Here is a 27,833-nt window from a genome sequence, read left to right on the forward strand (position 1 = left end):
ATGTTGCACATTTAGATTTCCGAGATTTACTCATAAATTAATATAGTTTATAATAAACATTACTCAGCAAGAATAATCCACTCACTAAACGATAAAAGAGGGCCGGTATGAACACGCCAAGTCACTAAATGTATCCAATGTTTATATTTTTTTATTGAAAGAATTACTTATTGGGAATATAATACAACAAAAATTATAATTCAGTTTACTGCAGCCTAAAATATGTAGAAAATGTTTTATTAAAAAATTTAAATAAATTTTAAGGGTCCAAAAAAAAAATAAATGTCTGTAAATACGACGTTGGCATATAATGGGGTAAGTAATATTATTAAAACCTTTATGTCCGTAGACATAATGTATAAACTCATGTAAAACGGTCATCAATGTATATTAAAACACACCTCTAAGTCATGAAGAACCTTTCGAAAACAATCTTTATCAAAGAAATTCCACTCAAATGTCTATTAAGTGCACCTTCTTAGTGAATCTGTTAAGTAATTATGATCCAGCTGCTAGTTCAATGTGATTAGAAACTTAAACAGTGTTGCCAATTTTTGACCAACATTAATGATCATCGACATTGAAAAACAAAAAGATGATAGGTAGACAAGAAACCACAAGGTCTTATCACGTGTGCACCTGTCGCTTGAAGGCTTATTATTAATTTATTATCATTTACATACGCCATTTTTATTTGATTAGCTAACTGAGTAAAATGAAATAGAGCGGACAAACATATAATAGAAAGAACGAACCACATACCATAAAAAATGTAATTAAAATAATATACCATACCATAAAAATAATAGGAAACTGCATGTTTTTTTGGATTTGGTAGTAGACTTTACAGTAAAATCTATTTACTGTACAATGGAACAAGAGCTACTCAAAATTTTTAAATTAATATGTATCAGCTGCTAATACATATTTTCGATATAGAAGAATTTTTGCAAAGCATTAACGCCCGGTTCCACCAACGTGATCTAAGTAAAATCTTACGTAAGTTTTGCTTAGCCAAAAAAAAATCTTTTAGTTGAAATTTGCGTTCTACCATACAAGTTTTTACTTAACTTAGCCAAGAAAAAACTTAAATGATCAAAGATACGAACTTTGCAAAATTGTCAAAAATTATTCACCTGTTGACTGGTTTTTAGTGAAAAAACACCAAAAAATAAGAACATTTGTGTCAGTTTTGATGCTGTCTTCTGACATTAATGTCATTTCAATATTATTTATTGTAAATAATTGTTATAGTTCTTGAACGGTTCTTGTAATGTTTTTGTGTATTTAGCGAATTTAAAATTAATTTAGTTTAGAATTATTAATTAGTTTAGCATTAATTTAGTTGCCAGTTTAAAATAAATATAATGGTTTAAAAAATTAGAGACAGTTTTTTTTAGACATTAAGGTATGTAATAGTTTTGATTTGTCAGAGTGTGGAAATAGTTGATATGAATATGGAAAACATGAGCAAAAGAGTAAACTTTTCTGCTCAAAAAAAGGTGGAATTGATTTCCTTGGTGTCCAAATACAAGGACATCATTGAAAATAAAAAAACTGGTGTGTATATCAAAGATAGAGACACTACACTATATATTATATACCATAAACTATAACAATATACGACTGTATACCATAGATTATAGCAGAATTTACAAAAAATAGAAATATAAAAATTTCATTAGATCGCAGAGTTAACCTAACGTAATATCAACACAAGAAATTTAAACTCACTTATTTGTCAATATAATATGACAGAATTAGTCTGGGCTGATTATCGGAGAATAGGCCATTTTTGGGAAAAGTTATTTACCAGCAATTTTATTGCTGGAATTGAATTATAAGATCCTATATATTAATAATATAGGTATGCAAAGTCCTCAGATAGTGTGCTACTTTTTTTATAAACAAAATGGCGCCCGAAAATCGTGTTTTTTTCAATTTATGTTCTATATCTCCAAAGATTTTAACTTTACAACAAAAGCACCCAAATAAAAATTAACCGTGATTAAATTCTGCATAGAGACGTGTTTTTCCCGATCTGCTCCGACCTGCTTTCCTCGGAAAATGCGGGTTTTCCCAACAAAATCTTTAATTTTCAAATAAAGTTTTAGATAAGTAATTATCTACCAATAATTAAATAATTTGGTGACTTAAAACCGTTTAGGTGGTTTAGATTATAGTTCCAGAAGCTGGTGAAAATTAAACGAATATTTTAGCAACAATTCAATTGTTAATTAATAATTTACGGTCGCAATAATAACCAAAATAATTATGATACACTGATCAAAACTTTGAAATCTTATAAAGATGAGATGCCTATTTAACATTTTGTCGACAAAATATACATTTTTTATTTTTTTGCATAATCTTTAAATGTTAAAAAAAATAGTTATAAACAAATTAACGTTTCTCAGAAAGTTTTTATTATATTATAATTTAAAAAAATAGCTAAAATGCCCATTTCAAATATCTTGAAAATGAATGCTTTAAAACTTTTTTGTAACCATTTGCAAAAAAGTTATGAAACAGCAAAGTTAACATACGATTACTACGGTGTCTATAATTTTTTTTAATTCTTTCAAAGCGTAAAAGTGAGTTTAAAGTACAAGCTAATTATTTACAAAAAAATATCGATGATCAGATTAATGGTTATATTTTAATTAAAGATTATATATATATATATATATATATATATATATATATATATATATATATATATATATATATATATATATATATATATATATATATATATATATATATATATTGTTATATTTCTATTTGATATGAAAATTAAATTTTGATAATTATAAACAAAATTCAATTTAATATAAAATATTTTCAATTTTCTCAACCACGGGCATATAAATTTAGAACAACCTGTATACAACAAATTGTTATATTTAATTTTAAGAAGTGATTAAACGAAACTCGGGACAATGCGCTTAAAATAAAACTCAAGTGAAATCGATAATAGGTCATTATCGTTGTTCGCGGAAGGTTCGATCATTAGCTGATGCTAAATAAGACTTAGTGGAAGTAGATAATAGATCATTAAATTTTGTAATTAGTAGAAAGTAATTTTAGAATGGGAATTAACTATTTTTCTTTTGAAATCCATTAAGCATATTTAGAAAGATTAAAAATTGGTTTTGAGGAATACTGCGAATGAGAGTTGGTGGTGGAAGTTTGATTTGTGAATCTGGAAGGGATATTTAGAAAGTAGGGGAATGAATGACAAATAGAGATCAGAATGTTTTGAGCTGTCGAGAAGTGAAGTCCAGTAGTAGACGGTAGTGTACGGAGAGTGAGAAAGCCGGTGTAGTTCCGTGAGTGTGGAGTATCTATCGTGGAACGAGAGGTAGGCCAGGTTGAGAGTAAAAGAACCTCCTTGAGCCAAGAGTTCCCGGTAGCTGATTGCAGTTTCGAAAAAGGTAGAACACAGCATCACGACAGAAGCAGGAAACGAGAGCTATACGAGCTAGTTTCAAAGGAGAACATTACTGGAAGCCAGGACGAGGTTTTGATCGCAGCCAAGGATAGCAGGAAACGGGTCTTGTGTGAAGACATTCTCAGTTCACCAGAAAAAGGTCAGTCTCATTTGTTTGGACATGAATGTATGGGTTTTTCGTATTAAATACCACATTTAAAATTGAAGAAACATAATGAATAATATCAGAAAAGCTTCATCAAACTTAAATAGAATTGTTGCTAATAAATCAAAATAGTTAAATGTTAATAAAAACTTTCAATTGGAAACCAAAAGGAAATAAGATTCCCTTGTGTAAATGTTATGTTTAAGAATAATAAGATATAGCAAATATTAAGCAGTGATTGCCATTTAAATAAAATAAACAATATTTTGATTACAATTGTAACCCATATGTGTTATTATTTTACTCTTTTCTTTCCTATCCCGATTAGGAACCATTGAGAAATACTTAGAAGCCACGTAAGTAAGTAATTAATTTTATAAAAAGCCCTGAGATTGAAAACATATTGATATGTGATCTGGTAAATTAATTAGATTATTATTAATGCATTGATTAAATTAAATGACATATAAAAATATTATCTCATATCAATAATCAAGATCACATCAACTGTCGTCCAACGTGGAAAGCATTGTAAAGTATTTCTAGTGGCAAATTTGAAGGATAGAAAGAGTAAAGCCGGTATTTGAAAATTTATATGCCTGTGGTAAAAAGTGAGATACTTACATTTGATAACATAAAATTTTAGATCTCTTTAGGTACAAATTTTACATAACTGATTTAATATTTTGTTTTTACGATATTTACATTTGATATATTTATTGACAATTTATAATATTTGGGTGAGAAAAAGTCGTCTTGGTAACATACTAGTAAAATTTCATATTTGGCGGGGACAGTACTTCTTGAAAACAAATGTCTGTGACAAGAAGCCAAAGCAAAGACAACAAAAAACAAAAAGAACATTCAAATCAAGAGAATAATTCAGACCAAGAAGATATTTTAGACACGACAATCATGGCATCAGAACAGCAAGAATTATCAGGAATAGATAAATTATTACAAATGATGCAACTCCAGTCACAAAGAATGGAACAAAAACTGGATGACAATCAAAGAGAAACAAAACAAGCAATGGATGAAGCAAAAAGGACAATGGATAAAAATCAGGAAGAAACATCAAAGAAAATGGATGAAACACAACAAAAATTGGATCAAAAAATGGATGAAACACAACAGAAAATGGATGAAACAAAAAGAATAATGCAAGAAAATCAGAAGGAAACAAAACAAGCCATAGAAGAGAACTACAAGAAAATGGAGGAACGCATAGAAAAGTATGAAATGAAAATTAAGGATCACATGAAAGAACAAGAAATGAAAATTCAAAATAAAATAAAGGAGATAACGAATTGCCAGAAAAAAGAAATGGAAAGTTTGGAAAACAAGTTGCAAAACGCTATTCAAACAGACATAGAAGAAGTGGAAAGAAAGATTGCGGAAATCAATATTCAACAAAATGTCGGAGAAAGAAGAGAAATGGTTATACATAGCACAGATGACGTGAAGATAAGGTTTGGCGGGGATGTAAGAAGATTACACCCAGTGCCGTTCATAAATAGCCTGAAAAAGAAAATACAGCACATCGGAAATTTCGAAACAGCAAAAGAAACTATCAGAAACCATCTAAAATATGAAGCAAGCCTATGGTTCGATTGCAAAGAAGAAGAATTTGACAGTTGGCAACAATTTGAACAAAAATTTTTGAATTATTTCTGGGGAAAAGTCCAACAATTGGAAATTAACAAGGAATTGCAAAATGGGAAATACAATGATAGGATGGGTATATCAGAAAGGACATATGCATTACAAATTTACTATAACGCAAAACATTTACAATATAATTACTCATCGGAACAATTAGTCGAACTGATTGCAAGACATTTCGAAGAAACGCTGGAAGACCATATCACATTGCAAAACTACAAAGACATAGATAGTTTATGCCAATTCCTACAAATAAGAGAATCACGTTTAAGAGAAAGAAAATCAAGAAGGTCGCGAGAAGATTACAGGCCCCGAGAAACACAGGATTACAGAGATAGCAATCAAAATAGGAGGGACTATACAAGACGAGATTTTAATCCCAGAAGGGAAAACGAAAATAGAGACAACGGAAGAGGAAATTATGAACAAAGAAATAGACAATGGAATGAGGACAGAAATCGAGAATACCAGAATAGAAACACCACACGCTCAAATCAAGAAAACAGAAATAATGGTAGACAAAATGAACAGGGATATTGAGAAAACCGAAACAGATCCGACAGACCAAGAGAAAATAGAAGAGAAGTAAATAATACCCAGACAGATGAATATGACGGAGAGAGACATTATGACGAAAATATAAACAACGATGAGCAACCGGCGTCTTTTCACGACGGCGCTCACTAAAAACCAAAAATCAAACAGGAATCTTTTGTAACCCCAAGTAGTTTATTAAATTGGCAAGAAACAACGAAAAGAAAAATGGAGTTAATTTAAAATTTGTGGATGGATTTATCAACGAGAAACCAATTAAAATTATGATAGACACTGGATCTGAAATAACATTGGTCAACAGAAAACTAATAGAAGAAGTTAACTTAACAAATTTAATTTACAAAATACCTAGGGTAAATTTAGTGGGCGCAAACAAACGGACATTGGCAACTATAAATGAAGGCATACGAGTAATGGTACGACTGGGTAAGAAAATGTATGCACTACAATGTGTAATAATGCCAAACATGTCACATGACATGATAGTAGGAGTTGACGAATTGGCAGAAAAACATGTAGTGATAGATTTTAAAAATAATACGATGAAACTAACAGAAGAAGAAGAAAAAGAACAGGACAAGGAACATGAGAAACAAAATACGGACGAATCAGGTAAAGAACAAACAGTGGAAATGAATTTGGCAGCGAAGCAAGGACAAAGAAAAAAAAGGAGAAATGGTCAGAAAAAGATAAAAGAAAATGAAACCTGTGGCTCCTCAAAAGAAGAGTTGAGCCCAGAAGAAGAAAGTTTGAGAGTATCAGAAACAAAGGAAACCTGGGATTCCTCAAAAGAAGAGACGAGCTCAGGAGAAGAAGAAATAAAGCTAACAAATGAAAGCGAAAAAGATATGATCGAAACAGTGGCATTTGAAGAGGAGGCATATGAAAACGAGGATGCAGAATACACGGTAAAAGTATGTGAAAAATCTGAGGAAAAAGACAGAAGATTGATATGGGAAAAAGGGAAAAACAACATAATAGCCGACACTCTAACACAGGATGAGGACACTGAAAATAAGGAAACAATTACTCTACAGGTGGGACTAATTAGAGTAATACAAGAAGAAGGGGTATAAGACGTAGATTAAAGTAAGGAAATATACAGGGAGTTGATTTTGCCTCGAGAAAATTTATTTAAAAAATGCAGATAAATTTTATCGAATACAAGGCGGGGATTTGTTATATTTCTATTTGATATGAAAATTAAATTTTGATAATTATAAACAAAATTCAATTTAATATAAAATATTTTCAATTTTCTCAACCACGGGCATATAAATTTAGAACAACCTGTATACAACAAATTGTTATATTTAATTTTAAGAAGTGATTAAACGAAACTCGGGACAATGCGCTTAAAATAAAACTCAAGTGAAATCGATAATAGGTCATTATCATTGTTCGCGGAAGGTTCGATCATTAGCCGATGCTAAATAAGACTTAGTGGAAGTAGATAATAGATCATTAAATTTTGTAATTAGTAGAAAGTAATTTTAGAATGGGAATTAACTATTTTTCTTTTGAAATCCATTAAGCATATTTAGAAAGATTAAAAATTGGTTTTGAGGAATACTGCGAATGAGAGTTGGTGGTGGAAGTTTGATTTGTGAATCTGGAAGGGATATTTAGAAAGTAGGGGAATGAATGACAAATAGAGATCAGAATGTTTTGAGCTGTCGAGAAGTGAAGTCCAGTAGTAGACGGTAGTGTACGGAGAGTGAGAAAGCCGGTGTAGTTCCGTGAGTGTGGAGTATCTATCGTGGAACGAGAGGTAGGCCAGGTTGAGAGTAAAAGAACCTCCTTGAGCCAAGAGTTCCCGGTAGCTGATTGCAGTTTCGAAAAAGGTAGAACACAGCATCACGACAGAAGCAGGAAACGAGAGCTACACGAGCTAGTTTCAAAGGAGAACATTACTGGAAGCCAGGACGAGGTTTTGATCGCAGCCAAGGATAGCAGGAAACGGGTCTTGTGTGAAGACATTCTCAGTTCACCAGAAAAAGGTCAGTCTCATTTGTTTGGACATGAATGTATGGGTTTTTCGTATTAAATACCACATTTAAAATTGAAGAAACATAATGAATAATATCAGAAAAGCTTCATCAAACTTAAATAGAATTGTTGCTAATAAATCAAAATAGTTAAATGTTAATAAAAACTTTCAATTGGAAACCAAAAGGAAATAAGATTCCCATGTGTAAATGTTATGTTTAAGAATAATAAGATATAGCAAATATTAAGCAGTGATTGCCATTTAAATAAAATAAACAATATTTTGATTACAATTGTAACCCATATGTGTTATTATTTTACTCTTTTCTTTCCTATCCCGATTAGGAACCATTGAGAAATACTTAGAAGCCACGTAAGTAAGTAATTAATTTTATAAAAAGCCCTGAGATTGAAAACATATTGATATGTGATCTGGTAAATTAATTAGATTATTATTAATGCATTGATTAAATTAAATGACATATAAAAATATTATCTCATATCAATAATCAAGATCACATCAACATATATATATATATATATATATATATATATATATATATATATATATATATATATATGTTGATATATTAATTCACACATCCACCTGAAATGGTGGATGTGTGAATTGTTCGTAAGGGGATTTTTCCACATTCTCTATTTCATTTGTTTGATTTATATATATATATATATATATATATATATATATATATATATATATTTTTGTAATTTACACGCGCGAAAGTAGAATAATACAGTACTGTAGCTAACATTTTCACTCGGAGCGACGATCGGCCGCGCGACGTACACTTTTAATAAATAATGTATGCTACGTGTCAGTCGCTTCGAGTGAACATTTTAGCTCCGACTCTGTATCAGGCCTACTTTTGCGCTAAAAATTACAAAAAAAAGTATTTTTAATCTTTGATTAAAATATAACCATTGCACTAATTTTTGACATTTTTTGTGAGTAATTAGATTGTGCCATAGACTCACTTTTAAGCTTTGAAACAATTAAAACAAATTATAAACAACGGAAAAATCGTATATTTACTTTGCTGTTTCATAACTTTTTTGCAAATGATTGGAAATTTTTTTTAGAGCATTCATTTTCAAGACCCATGAAATACGCATTTTAAGTATTTTTTAAAATTAGAATATAATAAACAATTTCTGAGAAATGTTAATTTGTTTATAACAATTTTTTTTAAACATTTAAAGATTATGCAAAAAAATGGAAAAATTATATTTTGTCGACAAAATATTAAATAGGCATCACACCTTTATAATCTTTCTAAGTTTGATCAATGTCTCATGATTATTTTGGTTGTTATTGCGACTGTAAATTGTTAATTAACAATTGAATTGTTGCTAAAATATTCGTTTCATTTTCACCGGCTTCTGAATTTATAATCTATACCAAGAAAGCTTTTATTTCACCAAGCTATATAATTATTAATAAATAATTACTGGCCCAAAAAATTTATTTGAAAATTCGAGATTTTTTTGGGAAAACCCACATTTTCCGAGGAAAATTTTCGTCGGAGCAAATCGGGAAAACATGCTTCTATGTAGAATTAAATTGGGGTGAATTTTTATTTGGGTGTTTTTGTTGTAAAGTTAAAATCTTCGGAGTTATAGAGCAATAATTGAAAAAAATACGATTTGTCGGCGCCATTTTGTTTATAAAAAAAGTAGCACACTATCTGCGGACTTTGCATACCTATATTATTAATATATAGGATCTTATAATTCGATTCCAGCAATAAAATTGCTGGTAAATAACTTTTCCATGAATTTTGCTAATTAGCCCAGAGTAAATATGAATGTCATTGCATGCTCCAAGTTAAATTTTTTGCTTAAGTCGTCATAATAGGTGACTTAAGTTTAAGAAAAAATATTTTGACGTAAGTAAATATTTTTAGTTGGTAAAAAGCTATTTCCTAAGATCAAATTTTCACTTAAATCACATTGGTGGAACTGGACCTAAAACATTATTTTCATTAGTAAAAAATTTATTTTTTGATGGATTCGACCGTTACTTGATGGAAGTTCATTTTATCTAACAATAAAACACTGAAAACGTTTGTTTTCCACTCTTCTTCTTCTTCAGTGCCTTATCCGGTCCGGATGTTGGCGATCATCAAGGCTATCATTGTTTTGTTAACTGCTCTGCGAAACAGCTGCGCGGAGGTTATCCCAAACCATTGTCGGAGGTTTTTCAACCACGAGATACGACGGCGTCCCGGTCCTCTCCTGCCAAATACCTGCATGACGAGTTGAAAAACTCGATTAAAAAGGGTTCAAGGCAGGTTTTGTTTATCGACAAAAACTCGTTTGTTTAAAAACTCGAATTTTTCTTCGTTCCGCATCACGTGGCCAAGGTGCTCAAGTTTACGTTGTTTTACTAAATTAAGCACTTAGGACCTCAATGTTGGTGACATGGTCCACATAAGATTTTTTAGTATCCTCCTGTAGATCCACATCTCGAAGGCTTCAATCAGCTTTTCAGTGGCTTGCGTCAGTGTCCAGGCTTCAACTCCATACAGTAGCACTGGAAGAACGTAGCACCTCACTATCCGCATCTTGGTTCCCAAACTAAGATCACTGCAGCACAGCAAGGATCTCAGCTTGATAAATGTAGACCGTGCCATTTCAATTCTGGATCTAATCTCTTGAGCGTGGTCCCATTGTGAGATGAGGGTAGTTCCGAGGTAAGTGAATCAGTCGACTCTCTGGATCTCTTCGCTATCTGCCATTAGTGCCCCGGGATCTAAATTTACACGGCTGACAACCATGAATTTAGTTTTCTTAATATTAAGGTTCAGTCCGTATGTTACGGACTCAACAATAGAAAAACATGATGTTTTCTACTCAACAATAGAAAAACAGACACTTCTACATACGTACTTCACCTTCTAGATTCTAGATCATAATCATTCTTTTAATGAACAGTTTCAAATTCTGCATATTCAGAATAAAGGCATTAAGCTATCTTTATTAGAATCTATGGAACAGACAAACAGCTCCCCACTCCTCAACCTCTTCAGTTAAAGACTTTAAAAAGGCAAACCCATAGTAATCTAAATCACTTGAGAAAGGCACTCTGCCGAAACAGCTGTAGTCACATACATAGTTGTAATAAATTTTGTGGAAGTATAGAAAACAAACGTTTTCAGTGTTTTATTGTTAGAATTTATTTTTTATTTAGAAACACTATCAACTATAGTCATTTAATAAGTGTACTGAACTTTTTGGAAAACTCGATTATGTTTTAAGAGTTGAGACTTCTGAGCTTCACCGATGAGGCATAAGGATGCTGAAATAGCTATATGGTGGTCCAACTCTGAATCAAATATAAACAAAACCTGCCTTGATCTTTTTTATCTTTTATATGTTTTAATTATTGATAACTCTGTTGTAAGAAAAGCTTGATACAATAATCATTTAAAGACAGTCCTGTGGTTTTTATCATGAATGGTGAGTTACCTCGAAGTCAAAGCGTTCAGTTGCTTATCTTCAAGTTCAAGATCAACTTTTCTTTTATTGGTATATATTGGTATTTATAATTTGAATGCAGATAATGAAGTATATTCTTCTTCTTTAAGTCCCATCTTCTATCGAAGGTTGGAAATCATCACGGCAATGCGGACCCTGTTGACTGCCGCTCTAAATATCTCTGCACTACTGCATTCGAACCATTCCCGTAAGTTCTTAAGCCAAGATGTTCTTCGTCTTCCCACATTTTGCTTTACTCGGATTTTGCCTTGCATAATAAGTTGTAATAATGAGTATTTTTGCCCTATCATCACATGTCCCAAGTACTCAAGTTTTCGTCTTTTGATAGTTAGTATTATTTCCGGTTGATTTCCTATCCTTCTAGTTACTTCCACTTTCGACATTCTTTGAATCCATGATATTCGTAGGATTCTTCTGTAACACCAACTACTACCTAACTCTTCCGCACTATCTTCTTTGACTTTCCTTAAGTTCTCGTTTATTTTAAATTTCGTTTCCGCATATGTGTTGTCTTGTTTGAGCCGCCTTGTATCCATGATTTTATTGGAGCTAGGGCTCTTTAACTTCTTTAGTTTGAAGTATATGAAGTACTTTGAATGAAGTACATTAGATAGGTAGATAACTAGATAGAATATATTTACGAAGATCGGTGATACAGCAATACACTCTACAGTGCGCCCATAAAGTAATAGGCCAGGAACCGAAGCTTTTCACCTCGCAATTTTTACAGAATGGATCGATTTGCTTGAAAATTTGAGAATAAGTAGTGGATAGTCCAAGGATCAAGATCTATATGATGGCGAAAGGCGCTTTTACCATGGGGGTGGTTGCCACCCCATCCCGGGGGTGGAAATGTTTTATTATACTTTGACCGCAAAAGTTAATAAAAACATTCATTCTAAGCAAAAAAGTCCTATACATTTTTTTGATAATATTAATAGTTTTCGATTTACTCGCTATCGAAGGTGTTAGTTTTGTATAGAAAAAATCAATGTTTTTCGATATACACTAAGCACCAAAATTAACGCACCACCTTAAAAATGGGACACTTTTGATGTCTTGTATTTCCTAAACTTGTTGTCCGATTTTAGTGATTTTTTTAATATGTTATAGCTTTATTCTTCAAGAATATCGATGTAATAATATTGTTGCTAAACAGATAAGTGTCATTGTATACCGGGTGTAACAATAATAGTGTGTTTTTTCCTCAAAGTTTGGAACACCCTGTGGAATATTCTGGCGCATATAAAATATTGAAATTAAAACTCAACTGTAGCCTTATGCTTTCTTAACATTATGCTTTTTGATTCATTAGTTTATGTTGGATAATAATAAAGTTAGGTACTTCAACAACTAGCAACGTTCTTCATCAATACAGGGTGTTTCTAAATAAGTGCGACAAACTTTAAGGAATAATTCCGCATGAAAAAATAATGACCGTTTGCTTTATAAACATGTGTCCGCAAATGCTTCGTTTCCGAGATACGGGATGTTGAATTTTTTCTTACAAACTGACGATTTATTTATTGCTCTAAAACCGGTTACGATATGCAAATGAAATTTGGTAGGTTTTAAGAGGTAGTTATTGCACATTTTTTGGCATACAATTAAGAATTTTATATTCACCATTGGCGTGCATATCGGTAATATGACCCGTATGCACGCCAATGGTGAATATCAAATTCTTAGTTGTATGCCAAAAAATGCGCACTAACTACCTCTTAAAACTTACCAAATTTCATTTGCATATCTCATCCGGTTTTAGAGCAATAAATAAATCGTCAGTTGGTAAGAAATAATTCAACATCCCGTATCTCGGAAACGAAGCATTTGCGGACATATGTTTATAAAGCAAATGGTCATTATTTTTTTATGCAGAATTACCCCTTAAAGTTTGTCGCACTTATTTAGAAACACCCTGTATTGATGAAAAACATGGCTAGTTGTTAAGGTACCTAACTTTTTTATTATCCAACATAAGCTAATGAATCAAAAAGAATAATGTTAAGAAAGCATAAGGCCACAGTTGAGTTTTAATTTCAATATTTTATATACGCCAGAATATTCCACAGGGTGTTCCAAACTTTGAGGAAAAAACACACTATCATTGTTACACCCGGTATACAATGACACTTATCTGTTTAGCAACAATATTATTACATCGATATTCTTGAAGAATAAAGCTATAACATATTAAAAAAATCACTAAAATCGGACAACAGGTTTAGGAAATACAAGACATCAAAAATGTCCCATTTTTAAGGTGGTGCGTTAATTTTTGCCGTAGAAAAATATTTTTCAAACTAGGTTCTTGGGAATAAGATAACCTAAAATTTTATATTATAACATTTTTTCGTATCTCTGATGTTAATCTTTCTATTCTGAAGAAAATGGCATTTTTTACCAAACTACAAAAATTCGTTATTCGCTTTTATCTCTAGTTTTTTAAAAAATGATCATTCTAAGCCAGTCAAACTTCTAGAATATATTAATAATACATAAATAAATGAGAAGAAATAAGGCCAATCACTAAAAACACAGCTAATTTACATTATTATACTTCCAATTGGATTTCTCCCTTTTTTTTTTGAAAAAAATTTATTAATTTTTTAACCGTCACTTTTTATTTTTTATCTTAGAAAGTTTGGTAAAAAATAATTTCGTAGGCTTTTGCACGATCTATAAGCCTATTAATATTAAAATCCTCAATCGCAAAAAAAGCTGACTTTGAAAGGGTTGGTAAAGGTGGTTTTTGCAAGTCATTACAAGTTTTAATTGTCAATAGCTCACTCAATTTTTGACCTAGAAAAAATTTTTGAAAACCGAGTGAAAACCGAAGAAAAGGCCATTTTTTTCCAAACTACAAAAATTCGTTATTTGCTTATAACTCCATTTTTTTAAAAAGTATCATTCTAAGCCGGTCAAACTTCTAGAACCTATTAATAATACATAAATAAAAAAGACCAAATAAGGTCAATGACTAATTTTAATTAGGGTGGTTATTAGGGGGTTGCCTGCGATCACTTTTTCGCTGAGAAAAATAGGGACTGATAGTCTTTTCATCATAAGTCACTTAATTTTTGAGCTATAGACTTTTTTCTTATTTATGGAGATAGATATTTTTAAGTACTTTAATTAGTTTAAACAAGTTGTCCTCGAAAATGCATAGTTTTCCCGTCTTTTGACTTTGAAACTACAATTTTTAGCATTTGACGAAGAAGAGCCAACATATAATTAAGTATAGCTCGATTATATTGTTCTTAAAGAAAATTGAAAAAACATTTTTTGTTTATTTTTTCAAAGGGTATATTTTTGTTAAGTAAGGTTGTTTTGATACAACGAAAACTCTTGGAGTTATTAGCAGAAAACTTATTAAAAACATTGATTTTTTCGATATAAAACTAACTTTTTCTATAGCGAATAAATCGAAAACTATCAATTTTATCAAAAAAATGTATAGAAAGTTTTTGCTTAGAATGAACGTTTTTACCAACTTTTGTGATTAAAATATAATACAAAATTTCCACCCTCGAGATGAGGTGGCAACCACCCCCATGATAAAAGCGCCTTTTGGCATCATATAGATTTTGGTCCTTGGACTATCCACTACTTATTCTCAAATTTTCAAGCAAATCGATCTATTCTGTAAAAATTGCGAGGTTTTGTCCTATTTTAAGCTTCATTACTTGGACTATAACGCAGAAATTAATTATTAGCTAAATAAACAATACTATTAGAAATTCCCGAAACAGGTCGATTTTTATTTTTAAATTACGATTTTTTGGCATATATATCATACTAGTGACGTCATCCATCTGGGCGTGATGACGTAATTGATGATTTAAAAAAAATGAGAATATGGGTCACGTGATAGCTCATTTGAAAAGGTATTTCATTCTCTATTCAGCAATATAAACATTAATCTAATTATTTATAAAGGGTGTCCAAAAAAATTTTTTTAGTTAAATTAATTGAGACAAAAAGAAGAATGTAAGTAATTTATTTTAAAATACATTTTACTGTTGTTAAAAACAGGGAAAAAAATGTTTATTTGACAAATAAAATTGTTTAAAAACTACTTGACTGATCGGCCCCATCTTTAGCACATATAGTAACTGCATAAAAACTAAACTAAAAATAAACATGTTTCAAATAGTTTTATTGTTTATTTTAAAAATTATGAACAATTGACAAAAATGCTTACTTTGGGATTTAATCTGCAATAACTTTTTTGTTTATAAGTATTTTTTAATATAGAAAACCTCATTTTAAAGAGCAAGTATTTTTAAGAAAGTCGTCAGTTAAACGTGTTCATCAATGATGCGTAGTTCTGTCAGAATATTAAAACGAATGAAAAAGTCTATTTTTTTGCTTAAATGTTAATAAAAAACCATAACGCAGTAAAAATTTCGATACCCACAAGATGGTACGCCTTTTCTATTGATTTCCCCCAGATATCCCAGTAAACAAAATGGCGGTCAGTAATTTTTCGATTTTTCAAGTGCTTTTTGGCCTCGTTTCCTGGAATATAACTCCAAGTTAAAACGTGCCGAGGGTTTCTTCTGGTTTGATCAGCAAGCATTCTCCTGTGTTTTGCAAAAAGTGTTTGGTTTTCTTCTTTGGTTTATTTTTAGACCGTAAGATTCACAGACCAGGGCGGATCTGTTTTGAGGTGGATGTGAGAGGTGGCATTCAGATTTTTGCAAATAAAGCTAGGTGACAACTTCAATAATTATAATTGACTTATGCTCCTTCTCAAATACGCCCGGAACATTAATAAAAAAATTAAAATATTTAAAAATTTCGAAAAATATCGATTTTTTTCTACTTTCATTGCTTATAACATTAAAACGATTAATTTTGGACCAAAGTCGTAGGGAAAGAAAATAAAGATAATTGAATTTGGTATAATATACGACTCGTTTAAAATGTCTTAAATTATTACCCTTTCTGCAAAATAGCAACAAATAGAAAATAAGGGGGCAAAAAGATTGTTTTTGTTTAATGTTTTTCAACCACTTTGGTTGCACTTAGAACCTTAATAATTCGCTTAAAAAATCCTTAAAACATACTTAAACCTTTAGTAAACTTTTTAAATATACCTTTTATAAAGGATTTTACTGTTTTTTGTATTACATGGTATACAGCCAACTACAGGAAGACATTTATACAAAAGTTTGATATAAAAATTCTTTTTTTTTTTAATTAAATTAATTCCAATATTTAGATTACGTCATCACACCCGGATGGATGACGTCACTAGTATGATATTTATGCCAAAAAATTATAGTTTAAAAATAAAAATCGATCTGTTTCGGAATTTATCTCCAGAGTTGCCCATTCTCAAGAAAATGAATTTATTCCAACTCAAATGTCCTCACTGTATTTGTTTATAAGCCAAAACATTGTTTATAACTTTAAAACAGTGCTGAAGACGCTTAACTAATCCGATTTTAATTCTGTAAAGTGTATTAGATAGGTAGGTAGAGAACCTCTTTATATGTAAAAAAAAATTAGCAAACTTCTAAATGGTCTACTTTTTGTTCAGAAAGTTTTTAAAAAATTTGAACTTTTTTAAAAAAATTTAGATTGCAAAATTATTATGCAAAATCTATTAGGTATATTTTAATGAAATTTGGTGGACGGTTTAATAGGTCGGGATCCCGCGTATGAAAAAAAAGTTGATTAATAGCAAGCTGAAAATTTGTTAATAGCTTAAGGGTGTCTAGTCGGATAAACTTTGATATATGGGAACACTGGAACAGGAGCAGTTTTAATTGTGGAACAGGTTAAAAATTTGGAACGGTCAGACCACGAAAACGGCACATTTATTTTGTCCGACAGAATAGACTTAAACTCTCCGAACAGAGATTAAACTCTCATGCAAAAATCAGACTGCTATTTATCACCAAATGGTCGTTTTAATGAGTGGAACATGTAGAATATTTCAAATGACAGGAATTATGACAGGTGATAAATAGCAGTCTGATTTTTGCATGAGAGTTTAATCTCTGTTCAAAGAGTTTAAGTCTATTCTGTCGGACAAAATAAATGTGCCGTTTTCGTGGTCTGACCGTTCCAAATTTTTAACCTGTTCCACAATTAAAACTGCCCCTGTTCCAGTGTTCCCATATATCAAAGTTTATCCGACTAGACACCCTTAAGCTATTAACAAATTTTTAGCTTACTATTAATCAACTTTTTTTCCGACGCGGGATCCCGACCTATTAAACCGTCCAACAAATTTCATTAAAATCGACCTAATAGATTTTGCATAATAATTTTGCAATCTAAATTTTTTTAAAAAAGTTAAAATTTTTTAAAAACTTTCTGAACAAAAAAGTATACCATTTAGAAGTTTGCTAATTTTTTTTACATATAAAGAGGTTCTCTACCTATCTAATACACTTTACAGAATTAAAATCGGATTAGTTAAGCGTCCTCAGCACTGTTTTAAAGTTATAAACAATGTTTTGGCTTATAAACAAATACAGTGAGGACATTTGAGTTGGAATAAATTCATTTTCTTGAGAATGGGCAACTCTGGAGATAAATTCCGAAACAGATCGATTTTTATTTTTAAATTATAATTTTTTGGCATAAATATCATACTAGTGACGTCATCCATCCGGGTGTGATGATGTAATCTAAATATTGGAATTAATTTAATTAAAAAATTTTTTAATTCAAACTTTTGTATAAATAATTATGTTAATGTTAATATTAGTGAACACAAAATTGAATAGCCTTTCGATTGAGCTATTACACGGCACCTATTCTCATTTAAAAAATTCACCGATTCCGTCATCACTCCCAGATGATGACGTCACTAGTATGATATATATACCAAAAAATTAGAATTTAAAAATAAAAATCCACCTGTTTCGGGATTTACCTCCAGAGACGCCTATTCTCGAGAAAATGAATTTATGCCAACTCAAATGTCCTCACTGTATTTGTTTATAAGCAAAAAAATTTTTTATAACCTTAAAACAGTGCTGAGGCCGCTTAAATAATCCGATTTTAATTCTGTAAAGTGTATTAGATAGGTAGAGAACCTCTTTATATGTAAAAAAAATTAGCAAACTTCTAAATACATAGTCTACTTTTTCTTCAGAAAGTTTTTAAAAAATTTTAATGTTTTTAAAAAAAAATTATTGCAAAATTATTCTGCAAAATCTATCAGGTCGATTTTAATGAAATTTGGTGAACGATTTAAGTATGTTGTAATAATTTTCTAAGCGAATTACGAAAGTTCTAAGTACAACCAAAGTGGTTGAAAACCATTGAATAAAAACAGGCTTATTTTGGCCCTTTATTTTGTATTTATTGCTATTTTGCAGAAATGGTAATAATTTAAGACATTTTTAACCAGTCGTTTATTATACAAAATTCAATTCTCTTTATTTTATTTCCCTACGACTTTGTTCCAAAATGAATCCTTTTAAAGTTATAAGCAAAGAAAGTAGCAAAAATCGATGTTTTTCGAAATTTTTAAATATTCTAATTTTTTTATTAATGTTAAGGGCATATTTGAGAAGGAGCATAAGTCAATTATTATTGTTGAAGTTGTCACCTAACTTTATCTGCAAAAATCCGAATGCCACCTCGCACATCCAAAAATAGACGTTTTTTCACAGATCCGTCCTGGTCTATCACTCTTTACGCAATTTGCACGATACTCCATTTAAAATTAATCTTTCTGCTATGATTTTTATTGATACATGAGCAAACAAAGACAAGTTTAGTATTTTATAATTGCGTTTATTTTTGTATTAATATCGCAGATCTTTCATATTTGACCAAAAGTCGGCAACGCCGAATACACCTATGAAGATGAGTATATAGGTGCACAACTTAAAAATAAGGGGTTACTGACCTGAAAATCTTGCTAGGAATCGGTGGAAGCCGGTGGCGAGGGCTTGCGCCAGACACCGAAATACCAGGGGAAGGGGGGAGCGCCACCCCCACCCCCGCGAGGACCACATCACGTGCGCCACTGAAACAAAAACACACTCAATTATTTTCCGGGCTCATTAAAAGTGTAACAGATAATAATATGGTGTGACCAGTGAATGTCGATGTTATAATAAAGCATTATTTTTTATTCTTTAAAGCTGTCGTGTTAGTACCACTGGATTATCGTAACCCATTTAAATCAACGTGAAATACAGGGCAATTATTGTACCATTAAGATGACAAGCATATTTGATTACCGGTATTGAAAGCATGTAGTACATTTATTTTAATTCAGTGTTAAACTTTATATTCATCCTAACAAAGCTGAAGAACGGGAATTATTCACAAATGTTCTAATTATGGCTTCTGTAGACGTAAACAACTGTAGGCAAGTAGTCCCAGTAGATCAAGCAAAAAAAATTACTTTAACATTATGCGGATATTGCTTACAGTGCGTACTTACTCTATTTAAATAAAATAGTTTAATTCCCAAACGGAACATAATTGTCCCCAAAAAACAACTTTCACTAAAAGGTTTACACCGACTAATGTCTCCAATTCATGTTGTGCAATATTGCGTTCCTTACAGATTGACGTCATAATTCTTGTTCGCGAAATTAAGATCGGTACTAAATACTAAATACTGAAAAACGCGTCGCCCATCCGAAAGAAAAGTGTCACAACTCAAAAACATTTTTCAGGAGAGACAGAAATATAATTTTCGAAATTTGGTCGAAAAATATCTAAAAACAGATTACAACAGCAGTTGGACATGATGTTGACGTGATGAAATTCATTTTTTTTTCTCTGGTTGACAGTGTGTTGTTTACATCTTCCTATTTTGTTAAATAAAATAAAAATAAAAGTTTAAAATGTCTTAAGAGCCAGGAACATGTTTCTACAAGAATTCATTTATATCTAGAAAGAACCTGTTTATATAATATGCAGCATCCAGATTATTATAAATACATTAATATACTTTCAACCTATTTATTTTCATTTCAGATAAGAAAAGGTTGAATCATAAATAAAAGCCAAATAACTAATAAGTAAGAAGAGAAAATTAATGTCATTGTCATACCTCATTAGACGACATTTTTTTTATTTAGCTTAAATGCCTCGACAACTAAGGCCATAGGGCTTTTCAACGCTTCTCATTTGTTTCGGGAACTTGTCATATGTCGTATAATACATATTAATATATGAGATATGACAAGCGCCCCAAACAAATGAGAAGCGTTGAAAATCCCTATTGGGATGTTACGGTTGATTTCGCGATCAAACGTAACGTGTAGTGTGTGTGTTAATTAAATGTTTGGTTACCTAGTAAAGTCGACTTCATTGTCTTTACAAAGAGACGCTAATTGTATCCGAACCTCTCATAGAAATTATTGTATGTACTTATTATTATTTATGTAAACAACTCAATTTGCATCCCACGTGTTGGAAAATTCAATATCTTACCTAAGGGCATTACCCTTGTTGCCATGTATCCATCCTAAGTCATTTTATTTAAGTATGCACCTTTAATGCATCCATATTATATTTAAAGGGTTTTTACCCGAATATTTCTTTGGTGGCTCAGCTGGCATCCAATCTGTAAGTATAACCAACTTGCTTTAACCTTAGTCAAAATTTAAACATCAACTTTACATTCATTAAAACCGTTATACTTACTTTTAGGTCTAACACTGATGATGATTTTTTATAAAATCCAAAACGTTTTGTTGTGATGTAGTCCTTAAAGGGATTTTTAATAAAAATTTTTTATACCTTTTACAAAGAATTTTTCCAATTTTATTATTATTTATTTTTAATAAAGAAAAATTTCCTATCCAGCTGGGATTGAACGATGGTATGAATGGTGTAACTTTTTAAAATACACTAAATGCTCTACATACTGTAATTACTGTCACACTGTTACATACTGTGAATATGACATCATTACGCCAGTTTGATTAAACTAATTTGATCAAATATTTGAGCATGTGCCACGGACTTTACTGTTTTATCTTGCCAAAGTTGCCAACTTTATGTTCGGCGTTAATCCAAGTCTCATCAAGGTAAAAAGTTTTTCTTTCTGTCACACGATATTTCTGAATAGCGCGATAATTATGTTGTCGTATTATTTTCTTATCAGTTAAAATGATATTCCGGCATCATTTTATATATCGATATCATGTATAATGTTTTTCGTAATGATACATGCCACAGTTCAGATTATCGATTATCAGATTTGAGGTTACAACCCCATTTTAAAGAAAAACGAATTTACAGTTTTGCGGAGGATATTTTTGTGGAGCTCATTCAACTTAATAGATGTTCGTCAGCGCCTTTTTATATTTGGAGATTTTAAAACATTTGTTTTTTTTTGCGAACAATACCTACAACTGTAGGTATGTAGCCACTGTTAAATAAGAACAACGACTAACAGCTGCCGTTCAAGATACATATTGTGTTTTAGTCCATCATATATCATGTGCCTTCGAAATAATTTGTTTTTCCTGTTGTGAGACGGGTATATAACGTGAGATGCTGTGAAATTTTTCGAGAATTTCTAAAAACAAGTTAGCGCGACCTAACATGATTAATTTTATTGTTAATCGTTCTATGTTTTTTCCAAGTTCCATCGATTTATTGGCCTATTATTTATTATAATTTTTTTCTTCTGTCCTTGTGGTGGCCTAAATAATATGTAGGGTCACAAAAGTTTTATCTATTAAATGCATTTCTCCAGGTAGACTTATTCTTTCTCTCGTTAATCAAAACTTGTTTCATAATAAATATATTTTTTATAACTCCTACAAAATTTTCAGTTCACATTATTTAAATTATAATATTACATTATTTTTTTATTACTACATATTTAAATTATAATATATAATTATTTTAATTCTAATCTTTTATTATAGAATTATAATAAAAGCAATGCACATTTACTTTTTACAACAAATGAGACGTATAGAAATTAAGGGAATGTTAAATTTTTCAAATGTATTATTCGTAAACAATAGAATATTCAGTATTTTTATTTTTCTACTCCTTTTGTGATGTCATTACCTAGACACGATTCCTTATCGAGGTCTACGAGTCTATAATAAAAACAATCATCAAATTTATTATGGATTTCGGAGGAGTTTATTAATTGCCATTTTTGCATTCAGAACTCCTACGAATGTCCTTGTCAAATCCATTATCGTCACTTGTTAACACATTGTACCTACATACGTTTTAGCGAATAGATTTTAATAGCCTAGCTGTTATTTTAAAATAAGTACTGACTTGATAGAGAAGTTGATACGAGAAGTACCTATAATATTATTATGTAATAAATATATTTATCAAAAACATATTTATATAGGTATAGGCAGGGCCGCCGAGAGGGATGAGCGGGCCCCGGTAACACGTGAAGAGCAAAAAGTGAAGAGCAAAAAAAATTGTTTCATTTTTATAAGAAATAAAATTATCAATAATAAATAATAAACAGTTCAATTATTAATTTTATTAAATTTTGATTATACAGGGTGTAACAAAAATACAGGTCATAAATTTAATCGCATATTCTGGGACCAAAAATAGTTCGATTGAACCTAACTTACCTTAGTACAAATGTGCACGAAAAAAAAGTTACAGCCCTTTGAAGTTACAAAATGAAAGTCGATTTTTTCCAATATATCGAAAACTATTAGAGATTTTTTATTGACAATGGACATGTGGTATTCTTATGGCAGTAGTATTTTAAGAAAAAATGATAATGAAATTTGGACACACCATACAAATTTTATGGGGGTTTGGTTCCTTTAAGCCCCCCAAACTTTTGTGTACGTTCCAATTTAATTATTATTGTAGCGCCATTAGTTAAACACAAGTTTTTAAAAACTTTTTTGTCTCTTAGTACTTTTTCCAAAAGTCAGTTTTTATCGAGATATTTGAATATTTGTCAAATCCACCACATATTTGTATATGGTAAAGTACGATTATGGAGACTTGGTAATAATATGAAAATTTATTTATGATTTACATTTTTAAGTATATTTTGAACCATATTAAAAAAGAAGCCACATCTCGATAAAAGATGCTTTATCAAAAAAAAAATACAAAGAGGCAAAAAAGTTTTAAAAACACTGTGTTTAACTAATGGTACCGCAGTAATAGTTTAATTGGAACGTACACAAACATTTGGGGGGATTAAAGGAACAAAATCCTCATAAAAATTGTATGTAAACATATTAAAAAAGAAGCCGCAACTCGATAAAAACTGCCTTATCGAAAAAATAATAAGAAGCAAAAAAGTTAAAAATATTGAATTTAACTAATGGCACCACAATAATAATTTATTTGGAACGGACACAAAAGTTTGGGGAGGTTTAAGGGAACAAAACACCCATAAAATTTTTATGGGGTGCACAAATTTTACTATAATTTTTCTTTAACATGTTCTTTCCATAAAAATGCCACATGTCCATTTTCAACAAAAAATCTGTAATGGTTTTCGATATATTCAAAAAAATCGATTTTCATTTTGTAACTTCAAAGGGCTGTAACTTCTTTTGTGTGCATATTTGTATTAAGGTAAGTTAGGTTCATTCGAACTATTTGTGGTCCCAGAATATGTGGTTTAATTTATGACCTATATTTTTGTTACCCCCTGTATTTATAGGGAAAAATTTTATAATACTTACAGGTACTTTTCGAGTTTTTTGATTAGCAAAGATGTCTATAATTTTCGAAAAATCGCAAGATTTTACCAAATCATCAATGTAAAAAGTTGCTAGGCTAGTTAACCGATCCTATTTCATTGTAGATCTCATAGCATTTTTAATGCGATAAAGACAACTAAAGGATATTTTCTCTTCAGCGGGTTAAATTGTTTAATTGCTTAAAAAATCTCTGACAATATTAGGTAAATATTTCACAGCAAAATATTTCGTCGGGCTCAAAATTATCAGTCACGTCACTACTAGGCCCAGGCAAATCATCAAAAATCTGGCAAGCTTCTTGCGTCGTTTTTAGAATAAAACAATAAAATATATTTTAAAATAGACGTAAAGCTCATATATAAAAGATAGCAGAGTGTTAATTAAACGCATTATGCACATAAAGTGAAGAGCAAAAAACGGGAAAAATTACATCTTTGGTCTGGTCGACGCCGGGCCCCTTATGTCGCCGGGCTCCGGTAAAATGTACCGGCTGTACTCCCCCCCTCTCGGCGGCCCTATAGGTATATTGACGGTATTGAAGATGGATCAGAATAGCTTGTTATTTAAATTATGTTGATCAATAAAAAAACTGGACTAAACAGTAATAATATTACTAGCATAATAAATTTTGAAAAAAATTCATTCAAGTATCTTTGTATCATAGACCAGGGAATTTAGCACTAAAAGCACCGGAATACATCGATTTCTAAATACAGCACCTAGAGACTCGCAACTTTTTGCATTATGTTCAGACTGATTTCAGGAAAAAGTCTATTAGAAAATAGATTACACATAAAATAGAAAAAAAGATATAAAATAGAAAAAGATAAAATAGATTACTCGGGCAGTTTTGAGGTTGCTGAAAACAAATACGCTATCAGAAACGACACCCGGAGCATCTGCTGTCTTAGTCCAGAAAGCCACTGCGCATCCGCTAGGAAAAATATTCTAATTTGGATTATTTGCACAATCTTACCCAAAAAGGACCCCTTTTAACAAATTTGCATGTTGCCAGGACCAAAAGGTGGTCAAAAATTTTTTAAACGTTTTTTTTTTGTTTTTTTCCTAAAACTATTTTTTTTGCATGGAAAAAGGTTTTTTTAGGTTTTTTGGATCATTCCAAACAGAAAAGGTCTTTAGTGACTTTTCTCTAAAAATGATAGTTTTTGACATATAAGAGATTAAAAATTGAAAAATTGCGAAATCGGCCATTTTTAACCCTCAAAAACTATGTGAAAAACTGAAAATTTTAATGTTGCCAAGGTAGGTAGATATTCTTTAAACAACGATTGATGAAATCCCGAAGAGTTTTTTGCAATACAATATTCAAAACTCCTTTGTTTTTTAATTGCTAATCAAGCGTGCGCGACACTATTTTCCACCGACAGTATGGTGCAAATGAAAGGAATAAATTCGTTATTTCGTAAACCGGTGACTTTAAGGAAAAATCCCGAAACAGGTCGATTTTTATTTTTAAGTTATGATATTGTGGCATATATGGTATACTAGTGACGTCATCCATCTGGGCGTGATGACATAATCGATGGTTTTTTTAAATGAGAATAGGGGTCGTGTGGTAGCTCATTTGAAAGGTTCTTCAATTCTCTATTCAGTAATGTAAACATTTACATAATTATTTATACAGGGTATCCGTCTACTTCTTTTTTTGTCAAATAATTTAATTTAAAAAAAATTTTGTGGACACCCTGTATAAATAATTATGTAAATGTTTATATTACTGAATAGAAAATTGAAGAAACTTTCAAATGAGCTAGCACACGACCCCTATTTTCATTTAAAAAAATCATCGATTACGTCATCACGCCCAGACGGATGACGTCATCACTAGTATACCATATATGCCACAATATCATAACTTAAAAATAAAAATCGACCTGTTTCGGGATTTTTCCTTAAAGTTGCCGGTTTACAAAATATCGAATTTATTCCTTTCATTTGCACCATACTGTTGGTGTAAAATAGTGTCGCGCACGCTTGATTAGCAATTAAAAAACAAAGGAGTTTTGAATATTGCATTGCAAAAAACTCTTCGGGATTTCATCAATCGATGTTTAAAGAATATCTATCTACCTTGGCAACATTAAAATTTTTAGTTTTTCACATAGTTTTTGAGGGTTAAAAGTAGCCGATTTCGCAATTTTTCAATTTTTAATCCCTTATATGTCAAAAACTATTATTTTTAGAGAAAAGTCACTAAATACCTTTTCTGTTTGGAATGATCCAAAAAACCTAAAAAAAACTTTTTTCGGTGCAAAAAAATAATTTTAGGAAAAAAACAAAAAAAAAACGTTTAAAAAATTTTTGACCACCTTTTGGTCCTGGCAACATGCAAATTTGTTAAAAGGAGTCCTTTTCGAGTAAGATTGTGCAAAAAATCCGAATTAGAATATTTTTCCTAGCGGATGCGCAGTGGCTTTCTGGACTATCTAGATTCACGTCATCTTTTGGAGTTTCGAGGAATTTTTACGTTTATGCATTTTAAAATGCAGCTAATAGGTATGTATTTCTATTCTCTGTATTTTACGTAGACTTTTTTCTTGATATCGTCCTGAACATGATGCAAAAAGTTGCAAGTCTCTAGGTGCTGTACCTATTTAAAAATCTCTTTATTTTGTGCTAAATGCCCTCCTCTATCAGGTGTATCAGGTCGGCCGATGAATGAGAATAAGTAGTACCTACGATTAGACATAGTGGTAAAGGTTAGTAGAGCAAATTACTGCGTGTGAGTGATTGAGTAAGTGTGCGGATGGGTGCGCGGGCGCGCGCGCGTGTGTATGTGCGTTTAATGTGATGTCTCTAATCATGCTTGCATGCATTCATTTCGTTAAAATCGGATTGGTCATGTTCAATGCTTCTTGGTCTAAAGTAGGATTTAGAATAGCTTGGTTAATTTTCCCGCATGAAAGCTACGATATACATTTATTTACGCGGCAAACTCAAACAAATCTTTTTAAATCCTACTTAAAACATGAACATAATAATGATTGGTAAAAAACATTATAATACAGTGGAATCCACTTATTGGAATGACCTTCATTCCAAGCAAAAGTATTCCTATAACCGAGATATTCACCGACCATCGGTGGCTAGCAGAAACGTTTTGGGACCTCAAATTTCTATTACTTAAAGCAGGATATTCCTATAACCGGTATTCTAATAAGCGGGTTCGACTGTATTATTGTAAATATCACAGCTCGGTTTTAATATTTTAAATTTTATTTAAAAAAGATGTTATCATGTTTTCTCATGTTCAATTTTTATTTGGCTAAAAATTTTTTCGTCACACCGGTGTAAAAAAACTACGTTCTTGTAAAAATAACCTAGTTTAAGGTGAAAGTAAATATAAGGGACATTAATAAATTTATTTTTTCACAATGACAAATTATTTTTCACGACATTAATTACTACAAGCTACATCTTCTTTTTTAAATACATACCAGCATTGTTGTAAAAGGAGCTCGAGAAGGCCCCACCACCATACAAAAAGACACAGATACCTTTGAAGGTATCTTGCCGGGTATATTCAGAGTGTATGTATGTACCCAGTACCCAGTTTGTATCGTCAAGGCTGTGGGAAAGCTTCCAGTTCAATGGTAATCAAAACGGTGATTCAATTCAACACAGAGCGTAATATTAGCGATCGTTATTATTATTATGAAAGCTGTTTGTCTACACAACTCTGAACTATTATAATATGCGTTGTTGTGTTTCTGGTGTGTACTGAACAAATGACACGTTTCTCGTTGTAGTAATTATATCTATTAGTTCTGTTATAGCTTATACCTGAAGTGACAAATAAATATTTATTAAACCCAAAATACCTCTT

General features: G+C 31.1%; 1 protein-coding gene across 2 annotated transcripts in view; it reads right to left on the reverse strand.

Annotated features, from left to right (window-relative positions):
• Window positions 1-27,833, reverse strand: part of LOC114329229 (uncharacterized) — a 1,335,969-nt gene that overhangs the window by 363,034 nt on the left and 945,102 nt on the right. For both annotated transcript variants that reach the window (XM_050641873.1, XM_028278274.2), the window contains one exon: window positions 19,207-19,326. In XM_050641873.1, coding sequence (XP_050497830.1) covers window positions 19,207-19,315 — 109 coding nt within the window. In that variant the 5' untranslated portion in view covers window positions 19,316-19,326. The remainder of the gene's footprint in view (window positions 1-19,206; window positions 19,327-27,833) is intronic.

Source organism: Diabrotica virgifera, chromosome 1 (genome assembly GCF_917563875.1).
Source record: "Diabrotica virgifera virgifera chromosome 1, PGI_DIABVI_V3a".
NCBI lineage: Eukaryota > Metazoa > Arthropoda > Insecta > Coleoptera > Chrysomelidae > Diabrotica > Diabrotica virgifera.